Here is a 15,257-nt window from a genome sequence, read left to right as displayed (position 1 = left end):
GCATCGTGACAAATCATGGGCCGATCAAATCATTAGAAAGAATAAAATAAAGGCAGGAGACAACCCTATTTGTTTTGTTTTTCTCCTTATAAATTATTTGATCGGCCCAAAACATTGTGTTCATTGTCATGATTTGTCACGATCGGAGTTGGCTTTGTCCGCGGCGTAACTGTCTTTAAATAAATACTTTAAGAAAAGCCTATGGGGAAAAATGCATTGAGATTCATTTCCTGGGCCACTCGTTGTTCTGAAAGGGGGAGGGACTGTGACGCTCTATATGCATAGACAGATAGATGCCTCCTGTGGCTCTGGGGCGTCTGTACTGTATATGTGATGCTGTACGGTATATGTGATGCTGTATATGTGACAAAATGTTCCGTCATGTTCCTTCCTTCGGACGGAACAAACAAATGCCACTTTACTCTTCGGATCTGATCGTACAAATGAAAACTCTATACTTCTGTTTCCTCAAGATGTCTCTTAACTACAACATCCCGACACCAGTTGAGGAAAGCAGTTTGTCCATCAAGGTCACACCCGAGGCCGAATGCAACAGCAACTCTCTGACACGGACGATGACTCTGAAACTACAAAGCCTGTAAGGATCACCTGTAGACACAGACAATACAGCCATGTCGACGCATGTTTTCATACACAACAAACACACGCAAAAAATAAATATGAAATAGTTCATGTTACAACAGAATATACCAAAAAATGAGATTCTTGTAAAATACATTATCAAATATTTTATACCTACAGATATACTGGAAATGAAGCAACAACAAACATGGTGTTGGTTGATGTAACGATGCTTTCTGGATTCATCCCAGACCCAGAGTCTTTGAAAAAGGTGAGATATTGTAAACATTTAGTGAGAAAACCTTTTAACAGTATGTTGTACTGTACATGTTTCTATTTGAGTGCAGAGTTCACAGATAACCAGATCAATGTGATGGTTTCTTCACAGCTGAAGATGGCACCGCTGGTGGATCGTGTGGAGCAGAAGGACGACCACGTCATTATGTATTTCAAAGAGGTGAGAGACCAGTTCACACCAACACATTATTGTTCAATACAAATCAGACCACCTTTAAAACCCATTCTGACCTGAGATCAGATTCTAAAAGCTATGTTTCTATGTCGGTCGTTCTTCGATTTTTCAAAGATTGCAAACCTACAAGCTCGTAGCGCGCCACTCGGTGCTTGTAGATCTGCTATTTTTCAATAGCTAAAGCATGACATAATGCTAACACCAAAACGGGTTCCGGTTAATTCCAAGGGTAAAAATCTAACCTTACAGGTAGGCTAATCTATAGGAACATACTCTTGATCATCTACTGTACATTTCTGCCAACAGTTGACACAAGGAATAGCCATCGACCACGTCTTAGAGCTCATACAGGAAGTCCCTGTTCAGAACCTGAAGCCAGCACTGGTCAAGATCTATGATTACTACCAGCCAAGTGAGTACATGTGTAACGCCCGGGATTCGAACTCGGGCCTCCCACGTGAAAGTCCAACATCTTAACCACTGGACCAAAGGGATATCCCTCTGGACTGGGGGAGATATTAGACTTTTGTGGCCATCAGGCAGAGGCTCTGTGCCACTCTGCTACACATGTACAGTACAGTACAGTACAGTACAGTACAGTACAGTACAGTACAGTACAGTACAGTACAGTACAGTACAGTACAGTACAGTACAGTGTTACACAACCTCTCCTGTGGCTATCTGCATAGACTACAACACTACACTACACAACAGTGCTCCTCCTTTTCTCATAGGATTCAATCTACAAAAATACACATTTAAGCATTTTCTTTTTTAACTCTTTATTTTTTTGAATATGCAAGACGAGACACAAAAGACAAACAACTTGGCATGTAAATAAAACAAAAACATCAACAGAAAAAACAGAATAAAAAACAAAAACATCATGGGATGTACAGCAACAAGCAACAACAATACATATTACATTTAAGCATGTTAACAACACAAATCATGTCACTGGCATGCATTTCTGATGTGGGTCCATGGTCAAATACGCATTCATTTGGGGGTCCTTGACATGAAAAGATTTGAAACCACATGCTGCATTATTATTATTATTTCAGTTTATAAGACTAATCAGTTTAGACTAATAACAGTCTAAGAAGTCCATAGTTTATTCTGACCCCTCCACATTTATACATGATGGATAAAGACTGTTATTCGTCTCAACTGCTCATATGTTCATGCTGAAACTGACTATAAACGAACATTGGACTAAAATGCAGTGGTGTTTTTGTATCACGCAGGTGACAACATGGAGACAGAATACAGCTATCCTTGTGATTCACAGTAATGGTCATGCGCGTCATAAGCCAGCCGTTCAGCAGGTATTGCATCATGTGAAGAATGTTACCATTTCATTGTGTTCCTGTTCTATACTGTATGTGCAGTGTGAGGTTTTGAGTGTATCTAAACTTATCTGATCAAAATGATCTAATTATCTGTACTTTTAAATGCTACAGTATATACAATCATATATTAACCCCCCACCCCCTTAAATAATTATAGCTTAAAGGACCAATTCACCACTTTTCAACCTATCTTCATATAATAGGTCTTCACTAATAATTATGATAAAATGGCACAATTCTTTCCTCAGTCTGTGTCTCATAGGAGGGCTGTGGGCAGTTCAGAAACCCGTCCACCAGTGACATCATCAATGGGGAATCCAAGCTAATAGAAACTGCAGGCTTTCTAGTCCTGAAAAGTTGCAATGCGAAAATGGAAGACATTATTCTCACGATAATACAAATCTGACATTTTTTGTAAAGAAATCATCCTAACGATGATGTCACTGGTGGACGGGTTTCTGAACTGCCCACATCCCTTCTATGAGACACCGATCGATCCCAGGCTGTCGAAGTGTCCTTGAGCAAGACTCAACCCCTGTGTGTGTGTGTGTGTGTGTGTGTGTGTGTGTGTGTGTGTGTGTGTGTGTGTGTGTGTGTGTGTGTGTGTGTGTGTGTGTGTGTGTGTGTGTGTGTGTGTGTGTGTGTGTGTGTACAATCTATATGTAAAGCGCTTGGATACAAGCACTATATAAATGCACCATTTACTATATGTAAAATTACCCCTTTTGAATAAGAAAATACAAATGTAATGTATAGATTCAGAACTGACCTCAATGTTTAGTAGTTTCTTTTAAATATTCCCTTTCCCCCCCCATCCAACAGATGTTTCAAAGAGAACCATCACCAGAACTCATTCTTCAGCCTCATTTGTTGAAAATACACCCGATTAGCATGGGAAATAATACATGTGTGTTCTTCGTGTATGTGTTTGTGTATATTTACATCACGTTTGCATAATGCATTGTGCATGGGTCTCACTGTACTACGTCATATATAAACGGTTTAATAAGCACAGCATTTGTACAGTCTTTAGTGTAGGGCAGGCCTATAATACAAGAAGTACTCCTGACTGCAATCTGAGGAAAGGCATGGTTGGTTTGACTTCAGCCCTGCACATGGCATGCACCTTCTCACAAGCAGGACTTTAATTAATTAACTTTAATGAAACTGGGGGTCCTTGAAATTAATATGTTTCGGAATCACTGCTGGAGCCGTAAAAATCCTCCCTTATCGGGGTCACTGGCATATGTTTTCAAATGGGGGGTCCGTGGCCTAATAAATGTTGATTTGGGGGTCCTTGACACGAAAACGTTTGGGAACCACTGCCCTAAGGAGGTCCTCGATGCACATCCAACTGGAAGGAGACCCCCGGGCAGACCAGGATCAGATGGAGGGATCACATATCTCCAAGATGGTCTGGGAACGCCTCAGGATCCCCCAGAAGTAGTTACTAACGTTGGTGCTCTGGAGAGGGAAGTCTGGAGCTCTCTGGTGGAGCTGTTGCCCCCGCAACCCGACTATACGGATAATAAGCGGTTGATCATGGATGGGTTGTGATAATAAATCTTTTCAGTAATGTCAGCAATGTTAAACAACATTTCAGATGCAATACTGCAATATGCTATGTTTGAGTGGAAAAACTGTAGATGATTGCATAATATTTAAAAGTGCAGATAATTAACTCTCCACAAATATAAATATACACTTATTTATAGGCATGAGACTTCTAGTGATACATTTAGATTAGATTCAGATACATTTATAGACATGCCAGCTATAGGGAGTCTAAATAAAACTCAAATAACAAATGCAGTCACGAGTTTGTAAAAGCATGCAGGTTCAACAGTCGGTAACTATATAAATGTAACTATATCCTTTTATGATTTTGATACCAATTTCAAATCTGTTTAACCCTCAACCTGGGTGATTTTCACCCGGACAATTACGTCGATGTGGTTTTCATAATGTCACTGAGGTCTCAGAGATGGGTGGGTCACTGTGTAGCCTCAGTGACATTTGATTGATTGATTGATAACAGTACAGCAGAATTACAGTACATTTCAAGTACAACTCAATACAAAAACAGTTAACTGTGAGTGGACGACACCATAAAGCATTACACTTGTTTACAACAGGGCACACCATTTTCTACCAGCACATATTTGGATAAATATCACCTGGGATTAGTGATGTATAGGATTAATACAAAGGAAAAGTATCCCAGCTCCATTATTTTTTAAGGAATATTTTTAATACCCACATTTCCCCCCCTTTATCATAGCCATATATAGGGCCTGTGATCTATTTTTCGTTTTTTTCTGACATTTCATGTTTAAATATTAAAGAAGACTACCTCAAAATCAAATTGCCTTGTATTGCTAATTTGCTATACTTTAATATATTTTGAAATATTTGTTTTATGCACTACAATTACATTGGGTAAAATATACCAGGCTTTAGTGATGGTGTAACAAAAGTTGGGTTTAATGTTCTATACAGTTAGGCCTATAGGATTTATATTTCATAGGCTATATTTAAAACAAGAAATTAGCAATACATTTTGTGAATGTATTTTATTATGTAGATTTTCTTTACATTCAATTGATTGATTGAAGTATTTATTGACAGTTTGCAGAATGACAGTACATTTCAAGTACAACTCAATACAAAGACTGTTAACTGTGAGTGGACGACACCATAAACCAAAGCATTACACCGTATGTTTACAATAGGCCCCACGTACCATTTTCAATTCATCAATGTTAGTATCCACGATAAATATATAAAACTATATTTATTTATTTAATTTTACTTTTTTAATTGTTTGTGGAGTCAGAGTCGTCTAGACCTAAACACATATTTGTGAATACTTGCAATACTCAATTCTTTAATTTCGAAACTGGTCTAATTACCGCCACCATCTGGCGAAGTCAGGTTAAGTCTCACAATGTGTCCCTGTTCTGTCAGAAGACGTTGAGGGGTGATTTCACCCTCCTGCCACAAAGCACAGCCAGCCCAGTCTAATTAATTTGACTCAGGTCAGGTGTGCACTCGTCTCAGGCAGCTTAAATCAGCGTTCACCTCCACCACAGGCATTGTTGCTCACTCACTGCTGTGTGAGTGTATGTAGCAGGCAGCAGTAGAGACAACTGATTCTGTATCCCTCAGTCATGGCTCTCTCTAGGATTCAGACATGGACATGGATTCTGTCTGCCTGTTTAACCTGGATTTGTATCAGTCAAGCAGCAGCAGGACCGTAAGTACATAGAGCTACACTCCACAGCTCATTTGAATGTCTGTTTGGTTGGATGATATTTTGTTCTTGAAAGTTGGAAGAGTACATTTTAGTTTACAGTTTAGGCTTTTAGCAAATATAACGATGTATGTAAACATTTCCATGATTTTATAGGCAATACATGGTGACCATTCCTGCAGTCATCCAAGCCGGCTCTGAGACCATGTTCTGCGTGGATTTTATGAAGCCCAATGAAAATGTCAACATCACCATCTTTCTAGTTTACCCTAACTCGAACAAAACTATCTTCCAGAAGACCACAGACAAACCATGCTGCATTCCTCCACCGTGGACTATTCCAGGTCACCTCTGGCACAGAATAAAGTTGATTTCACTTGGTTTTGTTGTTCCCATTTCAACATAATGCTAACTTTTCCTGTATCCACCACAGGCTTGTTCACTAGTGACGAATGAACTGGTGCTGAGTCTTGTTGTGGTGGTGGAAGGACCAACATTCCTATCCAGAGAAGTCAGGAAAATAATGATCAAATCCTACAAAAACATTACTTTCATCCAAACGGATAAACCAATCTACCTCCCTGGACAAACGGGTAAATGCTGTCTCATGAGATTTAACTACATTTGCACAATTTGAAAATGAAGTTGAGTAAGTTTTATAAACGACTAAGTTGGAGAAAGGAATGTCATCAGTTGTCAGTCGACGGCTGTCCCATTTAGCATTTATTCAATCAATTCCTTTGTAGATAATTTTATCCAATGTCATTTATTGCAGTGAAATTCAGAATCTTTACCATGAATACCACGTTCGCGCCTGTCAATGAGCTGGTGAGTGGTTGCTACTTGTATTACATGTAATTTACATCCGTGTGTGTGCAGTTAAATATTTTCTGGAGAAAATTTATATGAAAACTAGGGGGGGGGAGTGTGATTTGAGTCTGGCTTATTAGCCAGGCTACCTCTGTACTGTCTGTTTGCTATTAAGCTAATATATATGTATATATGGATATAAATGTACATTTGTGACAACTACAGTATATAAATGTTCAGAGTGTTTGATAATGAGACTGATACAGATGATAGTTTCCTGTTTAACAGAATTGTCTTTTTTTTTTTATATATCTTTCAGTACAAGATGGTAGAGATTGAGGTAAGACTCACTGCGTTTGACATATAACGACATGCACCGCATATAATTACCAAATCAGATGTCATACGACTACAGATGAGATTGTTTGTGAGATGATATGGTTGTCCGTTGCCTCTTCTCTCCACAACTCTCGTTTGACCAGGATGCTCATGGTAACCGCATTGCACAGTGGTTGAACCAAATGTCTAATGAGAGCATTGTGGAGCATTCTTACCCATTGAACCCTGAGGCCCACGAAGGACCCTACAGAGTCATTGTTCATGTTGACGGCATGGTACTGGATCATTATTTCAAGGTGGAGAAATACGGTAAGGGTTCATTTGTTGGTCGCTCTACACTACAGCACGCCCAAGCTGATCCGACGAGTGTTCACTTGGGTTGACGTCTGGACTCGTTTTATTTAGCTGTGTTGCTCAGTCCATGAATGTCTGGTCCTTACAAGCTGTACCTCATTGAAAAGGTGACTAATCAATGATAAAAATACAATAAGAATTGGTATTAAAGGGGAGAAATTATCTACCCAAAGTTAAAGTTTCAGAACCTTTTGTGAAGAGTTTAATTCAAGAATCTAAAATTTCTATATTATGAAAAGTCTCACCTATTATCTAAACATTAAGCATGCATGTGAAAATGGTTATCTCTTGTGCGGCATCTACTTTCATGTCATGACAAATGTGCAACAATTGTCCACAGTTTTGCCAAGATTTGAAGTCAAATTGGAAGTGGATGACAAGCTGAGCATTGAACAAAAAGAATTTACAGCTAAAGTTTGTGCAACGTAAGTAATATTGGCTTTTATGTTCCTGTGGTCTTTGTCTACACTTAACACATTGTGGTTTCCCACAGAAAATAAACATGTCATTTAAACGTTATAATTTACAGCAAGCCTACTTTCCTGCATGGAAAAAACGCCTTAAAATGTTATGTCTGCTATGGGTGACTACCTTTTAGAGATTAGTTTGTACGTCTCTTCATCAGGTACACCTATGGACAGCCTGTGCCTGCTACGATAGAAGTGGAGGTCTGCCGACCACTTGATCGATACAGTGTTCCTGTTCCTGGCATGACTGTGCCCTGTCATAAAGAGAGTAAACGGGTAATATGATCTATTATATATATATATATATAAATTGTGCAGTGAAAAAATTGAACATTTTGCAACGCTGGTACTAGATTAAAGGCAATTGGTTTCTCAGTTGCCACTACTGACTGACTTTGTTCATTTGGATTACATATAAGTCGGCATGGCTTCCTTGGAAGAATGTTATGCAGCTACACTCCCAAAAATTGACACACTTTGCTAGTTTTGAGATGGCTCAGGGTAGAAGACTGTGTTAAGCAGTTTGAGATGGCTCAGGGTAGAAGACTGTGTTAAGCAGTTTGAGATGGCTCAGGGTAGAAGACGGTGTTAAGCAAAGCAAATATAAATGAGATTGTATTTGAAGATGGCCAAAGAAACGGTGAACTCAATCCCCTCATACCTAGACTATTGTGTTATCCCTTTTAGCCTTAATGTCTTGCACTAAAGTATTCAATCAATGATCTTGGATATTTCATAAAAGCAACGGTCAAACTATCTTCAATAGCTATGGCTTCCAAAACATTTTACATATTGTACTAAATGTCTATGAACACTGTTTCACAAATTGCAGAATAGGTCTTGGCCAACGCTTTGCCTGGCTTTGGCTTTTGCTTTAATCCATGACGTTATGTGCCTAAATGCCCTCATCAACTTTATGGCAATCTATAACCATTGGCTTCTGAGGTCTATCTGGTGCACAAGAGGAATAGAAGGGGAGAATCTCAGTCAATCACACATTATGTATTTTCTTTTCCTCTTGTACACAGACGTCTGGGAAGGGCTGTGGAACTTTCACTTTCAATATGACAACTTTCACCACACCTGCCCAAAAGTCTCTTGATGATAAACTGCAACTCATTGCAAAAGTAGAGTCTCTTGATGATAAACTGCAACTCAATGCAAAAGTAGAGGAAGATGGAACAGGCAAGTCTTCATACTGTTGGAACCGTTTCAAGCAAAAATGAAGCCATGAGCTTATAGTAGCTCATCAATGTTTCTAACACTGAAATGACATGGGGTTTTCTCCACAGGTATTGCACTGTCTGCACAAGAAAAGGTGGTCGCTCTTGTTTATTGTGTTGGATCTCTTTCCTTCATTGACACACCCATGGTGTATAAGGACCAATCGGTGATTGCAGGAAAAGTAAGTCCAAATGCTTCATAGTTATAGTTGTACACATTTGGCCATATTATTATGCACTCTGTATAATCTGTTTATTTCCGACAGGTCAAAGCACGTTACTTGAATAACGCACCCATTCCTGACATGACGGTGTACCTGTTTGAGGGTCAAATGCGGTCAACGGCGCATACAATATTGACTGTCAAGACTGACCGCAGCGGTGAGGCCAGTTTCTCATTCAACACGACAGACTCCAAAGACCCTGCAGGACAGGACATCTTTCTCACAGTAAGTCAGCCTTGGTTATGTAATTTCCTGCACGAGAAGGTTGTCATTTTAGAAAGGTGAAGGCACAGACTGGCACTCAAAACTATGCGTGTGTGTGTGTGTGTGTGTGTGTGTATATATATATATATATATATGTACAGTATGAGCCTTAACCCAGTCCCCCAGGAGTCTACATTGAAGTCCATTTTTCACGTCGCACCAAATCTATGAAAATGGCAGCTCCAAGGTTATGTGTGTCAGATCATAGGGAACAAGAGTTCCAAAATGTTGCTGAAGCATCACCGGAAGTCTAAAAAGGGAACGTATAATACAAACTAATATTCTGGTTGACTGACTTTAATTTAACCTCTCTCATCAAGGCTAGTGCGACAACAGAGTTGCAGTACCATATGTACAGAGTGCCACACATTGAGGAAGGGAAACATCAGCTGTCCCTGGTCCAGGAAGGCACCGTTGACCCCAAGACCGTGAGCTCACTGGAGGTGAAGAGGACCTGGAACCCACTGATCTGCAATGGAGAAAACAACATCACCGTCCACTACACTGTAGTTGGAGAGACTGCAGGCCGCGTGGACCTGGTGTACCTGGTGAGTAGTACCACACTGCTTGGCTGGGCACGCCGGCGAACTCAATTAATTGGCATAAAGTTTACTGGAGAAATTGGGGGAAACCTGGGACTACGGTGTCTGTGGGTGAGAAACCAGACCGCCTATAAAGTCCTGCAGCATACAATAAATTGAGCAGGTGTCCAGTTTCTTAGAAAATCTTGGGGTTCATGAACTGCCGAACGGAAGTTCTTACTGTCATTTTGTTCTCCAGAAATAATGCACCCTTTACAGGTTGTTTACATGGCTGTTCAGCAGAGCTGAACTAAGAGGGAGCATCTTCTTCCCAATGAAACTCTTGTCTGCTATATAATGGTGGTGACGTGTGTATTAGAGGCCATGTGGTTGTCTACACCCTGACAATAGTACACATTCAGTACTTCTATTAACTAAATGTGCAGTTGACTAAACTTATCTACGTGTATGTATCGGCATATCTCCATTTTGTCTCTAGATTTTATCCAGAGCAGCCATTCGCCACCAAGGACTAGTAACTATTGATGTGCTGTGTAGTTCAAGTAAGTCTACACAGGACGTATTTGCCCTTGTCTTTTGTTAAGCTTACTGTGTTTCATTTGACATTAAACTGTACATTTAGTTTGAGAGCTATAAGGTTATTAAAATTCAGAAAAATAAGCAGAAATGTTTATAAGCTGCAGCAGTAATATACTTCATATTCGATTAAGCTATACTGCAGCTACAGTTTACTACCAATTTCCTTACCTGCTGTGTTTCCAGTCAACGATGGCGAGATCTCCTTCAAGTTGGATGTCACCCCAGTAATGGCTCCATTGCTCCAGGTGCTTGTGTACGCAGTCCTCCCCAGTAAGACGGTCATTGCTCACAGCGCAGACTTCACCACAGAGAAATGCTTCCATAATAAGGTCAGTTTAAGTTTGGCCTCTGCTCTCTTTTGTGCCATGGTATCTGGGTAACCTTGTCTGGTCACTGTGGAGTCAGAAGACTCTTCAAATGTGAGTGGGGCTAACCTGGGGCTTGACACATTGCACGTGTCAAGGTCTGCATTCATGGTGATGTTTTGTTTACAATCCAGGTGTTTCTGGAGTTCTCTCCATCCACGGCGATCCCCGGAGAGAAGAACACACTGCAGGTGTCGGCCACGGCAGGCTCGCTGTGTGGCGTCAGTGCCATCGACCAGAGTGTTCACATCAAGGCGCCAGGGAAGCGGCTGGACGCAGACAAGGTGAGACTTTCTTATTCCCTGACATAATCACTTATGGCCTTTAATTTGTTTCTGATACAGTACCTATAGTAAAACACCATGGCAGTTTCTGTAAATGTATATAGTCTTTTCCTGTCTTCATTTATACGCTGTGCGTACAGCCTTGCTTGCGCATAGTACTGGGTCCAGTAATTTTGCATTGTTGTTGGACCTTGTTTGTTTACCCCAACCACCCTGTATTTTACAAAAGACTCGGGTCATTTTCACCTCAACCTCTTTTCTTTTGAACAGATATTTGGCCGGTTGCCGGTCAAGATGGCCTACTCTATTCCATTTGACCTTGACGATGCTGTGCAGCCTGTACAATGTTTGCCTGTGAGACAAAAAAGAAGTGTTTTTGGTCACGTTGGACGTGATGAAAGAAAGGATGCTTTCACAGTGTTTAAGGTATCTCTTTGCAATAATATCATGTCAAAATGTATAACTTTTACATTTCTAAAGGATAATGTGTACAGTATATATATATATATATATATATATATTCTTTTGAAGTCTGTTGAAGGATGCACTCTCAATTTAGTATTAATTAAGTATAACAAGAGTATTAATGTTTTTTTTTCTAGGACCTGGGACTGAAGATGGCAACAAATTTGCGTGTCAAAGCACATTCCTGTGTCCTCTTCAAGGGAAGAGAGTACTACAAACAAGTCCCACGTAAATTTAACAACCGTGACATTAGTTGATTTCAGTGTGCTTGTGTTTGCATTCATGAATAGTGATTTATTTATTTCCCCCTCAGTGCACATGTTGAGGGGAACAGGCGCTATAGCCTTTCCTAGTGGTGGTCTAGGATCTTCCATACAGACCATCCGCTCCTTCTTCCCAGAGACATGGATATGGGACCTGGTGGCAGTGGGGTGAGTGCACAGAGCTACAACACGAGCGTTAAACAGCCTATTCTTTGAAATGGAATTTGAGTAGTTCAAGATTCACTGTATTTATGAGATTTGTATCTTTACAATCCAACCTCATAATTACAGAGGGGGGAGAACTCGTTCTCATAAGCCAGTATGTGCTTGATGTCCAATAGTTTAATATTTGCCTGTCTGTCCTTCCATGCAGGACCTCGGGAAAAGCGGACGTGTCCCTCACTGTCCCAGACACCATCACCACATGGGAGACGGAGGCTTTCTGCTTGTCCTCCAGTGGCTTCGGTCTCGCTCCTCCCAAGGAGCTCAAAGTCTTCCAGCCCTTCTTCCTGGAGCTCAGCCTGCCTTACTCCATCGTCAGGGGAGAGACATTTGTTCTGAAGGCTACCGTCTTCAACTATCTGTCCAGCTGCATCATGGTACTTGTTGTTGTAAATGCCAGTACATTTGTGGCAACTTTTGGTACATTCTGTAACCTGTGTAGACATATTTACAATAGTCATTGGTGGCTAACTCAGGCTGAAACATTGCCCAAATATTAAGTCTAAGTCATACTGTAGAAATCATATGAAAATTATAGGTTGGCCAGATGACTAGGAAGCTACACTGTAGTTGGAGCCCTGTCTTGTTATATTTTAATGGAATACAAGTACGGTTGAATCATCTCATTTCACTTTGTTTTTTTATTCCATCAGGTGAGGGCGACTCCCAGCCGCTCATCAGATTACACTCTCTCAGCCATCCCTGGTGAAGAGTACTCCTCCTGTGTCTGTGCCAACGGACGCAAGACCTTCAACTGGACTATGGATGTCTATGTCCTAGGTGAGACCTGAACTCTAGCACAGTTTAAATCTTTCAATACCATGCAATAACGTTGTACCAACACTTGGCTTCCCTATGGGACAAGCTATGACACATAATCAAACGGCACATTGCCCACGGAAGGCGGCTTCCATTACTTCCAGTCCATTTTCAAGAGAACCTTCTGATCTCCATGTTATCAGAGATGTTTGTCATTGCTAATGTATGTTTCCAGGCGTTGTTAATGTGACTGTGACTGCTGAGGCAGTGGCGTCCACTGTATCGTGTAACAACGAGGCGGTCAGTGTACCCGAGAGAGGTCGCGTTGATGTCATCACTCGCTCTCTGATAATCAAGGTAGAGTTGTAACGGTCCTAAGATTTTAAACCCACAATCTATAGTTATTATTTGTTTATGCAACGATTTACAAAGAGTCACATGTCCAATCTGGTGTACCCTCTGCTCCAAATAACTTCACTTTAGTTATTGGCCCCACTAGGGGTGTCTGGCCAGTTATAGTCCAGCACTTTTGAAAGTGCAATTTGCTTTACTCGATGACCGATGTACATTTGGCCGATACTGGATTGAATTGTCTGCCTTTCTCCCTTTTCAGTCGGAAGGAACGGAAGTAAGACGGACCTACAATTGGTTGTTGTCTGCTAAAGGTGAGTACTGGCAGAACTAACACAGGGTGGATGGTTTCAAGGCAAAGATTATTAAAAAGATATATATATATATATATATATACTTATGATGCTAAGGACGTGTGTACAAGTTTTCTATTTAATGATATAAAACAGGACCACTGAAATCACTATTTATTTTTGACGGCGGCCATTGCTACGGTAGGCAACTCCTTGCTCAGAGCTCCCGGACACAGCCAAATTCACTTGTTTACGGGCAGACACTACTTTCTCTAAATCTACGATGCTCAACATGGTTTTGATCAGAACGCCGATGTTCTGTCCTAATTTCTGACTTAACCTAAGCATCTCGTTTGGTATATTAACACTTCTAAAGAGACCAGCGTGGGCTAGTAATCTTTTCACCTGCTGGGGGGGAGGGGGAATGGAATAATTCCCAGGCAAAAGTAGTGTTGAATGACTTTTTAAATGTACTTTGTTCCTGTTTAATATTGTGACATGGCCATTAACGACTTAAACCAACTAAACTAACCCTATCTCATTTTTGGGCATTCCATTATAGGCAAAATTGAATTTTTCAAAAGTATAGAATCCTGCAGTGCGACGTGCTGTGAAATGTTTGGTTCTTTAGGGGGTGGTTCAGTGGTTGACAACACCGGGCGGGACCTAATAATAATGCCCGTTTCCAGAGTCTTGTGACTGAGGTGAATGTTTCATTTCTGTTCCTCGAGTTCATGTTTTGTTCAAAGTTAAATCTTTTTCCTCTGTCTAGGATATGTCGGAGAGACTCTAACAGAGGACTTCCAGCTCCAACTCCCTGATAATGTGATTACGGGATCTGCCAGTTGTTCTATATCCGTCCTGGGTAAGGATGCCTGTTTTGTTTTTACTCAATTTCAAGGTTTTCTGTTTATGATGCGTAGCTTGCGGAGGCAGTTCAGTCAAAAACTCGTGTGGCTTCATGCTATGCTCGCGGGTCATACATGTACTGGAGGGGTTAATATGCTGCATTACTATGTGGGTGTATACAGTGTTTGCAACTAGACTCTCATTGAAAGGAAAGGCTAACTAGACTAAGCTTAAGAACTTGTTTACAGCCATGCCCTGCTCATAGAACATTTCATGGTAGAGGTTCAATGCCTTGTCCAAGGGCACTTCAGCGGTGGTCATTTTAACGCGCCGGTCCGGGGATACGAACTAGCGACCTTCCGATATCAAGACCGCTCTGCAAACCGTTCGGCCACGGCTGCCTCAGCCGCTTGCTGATGTGGCAGTCAGCTGACCAATTGGGTGGGGTATATGGGGCTACATTTTCGTCACTGCTAAACCCCTTATCCCTACACTTGTCTTTTCTTTTTTTTTTTTTTTACTATTTTGCAACGGAATTAATTCTGTACTGGCCATATAAGGAGCATGTCTTGAGTGTACAGCGTGTAAATTCACAATACATTTAGGTTAAATCTATTTGTGAGTTATCTGACTGAAATGACTTATTTCAAGGACGGTCCAATACCAAAAAAAAAAAAAATCTTCTGAACATTTGTATTACTCATTGACCGTTTATTAAACGAGCACAACCCAGACCCTTCCCTTAATTCATAACCTCACATTTTCTCTGGAACACATCATCTTGTTTCCATAGGTGAAATATTAACTTGTACATACTGCTAGTAATTTACAAGAGATTTTTAGACTGATAGGCCAACATTGCTGTCCTTGGAGCCCCTTTGCTGTTACAGTTTCAATCTAGTATCTCTTTGACGACAGGTGACCTCCTGGGCCGTGCCATGAAGA

The 15,257-nt window shown here is 40.7% G+C and overlaps 1 protein-coding gene across 1 annotated transcript in view; it reads left to right on the top strand.

Moving 5' to 3' along the window:
* LOC308321881 (alpha-2-macroglobulin-like) overlaps window positions 1–1,531 on the top strand; it is a gene marked incomplete at both ends in the record, with an annotated part of 42,128 nt that extends 40,597 nt beyond the window's left edge. The window contains 4 exons of the mRNA XM_080772977.1: window positions 474–598; window positions 763–853; window positions 971–1,039; window positions 1,361–1,531. Coding sequence (XP_080629103.1) covers window positions 474–598; window positions 763–853; window positions 971–1,039; window positions 1,361–1,531 — 456 coding nt within the window. The remainder of the gene's footprint in view (window positions 1–473; window positions 599–762; window positions 854–970; window positions 1,040–1,360) is intronic.
* Between the last annotated feature and the right edge of the window lie 13,726 nt (window positions 1,532–15,257).

Source organism: Protomyctophum bolini, assembly GCF_963924005.1.
Source record: "Protomyctophum bolini genome assembly, chromosome: 9".
In the NCBI taxonomy this organism is placed as follows: domain Eukaryota; kingdom Metazoa; phylum Chordata; class Actinopteri; order Myctophiformes; family Myctophidae; genus Protomyctophum; species Protomyctophum bolini.
Note: the sequence above shows the minus strand (reverse complement) of the source record. Positions and strands in the feature narration are given on the sequence as shown.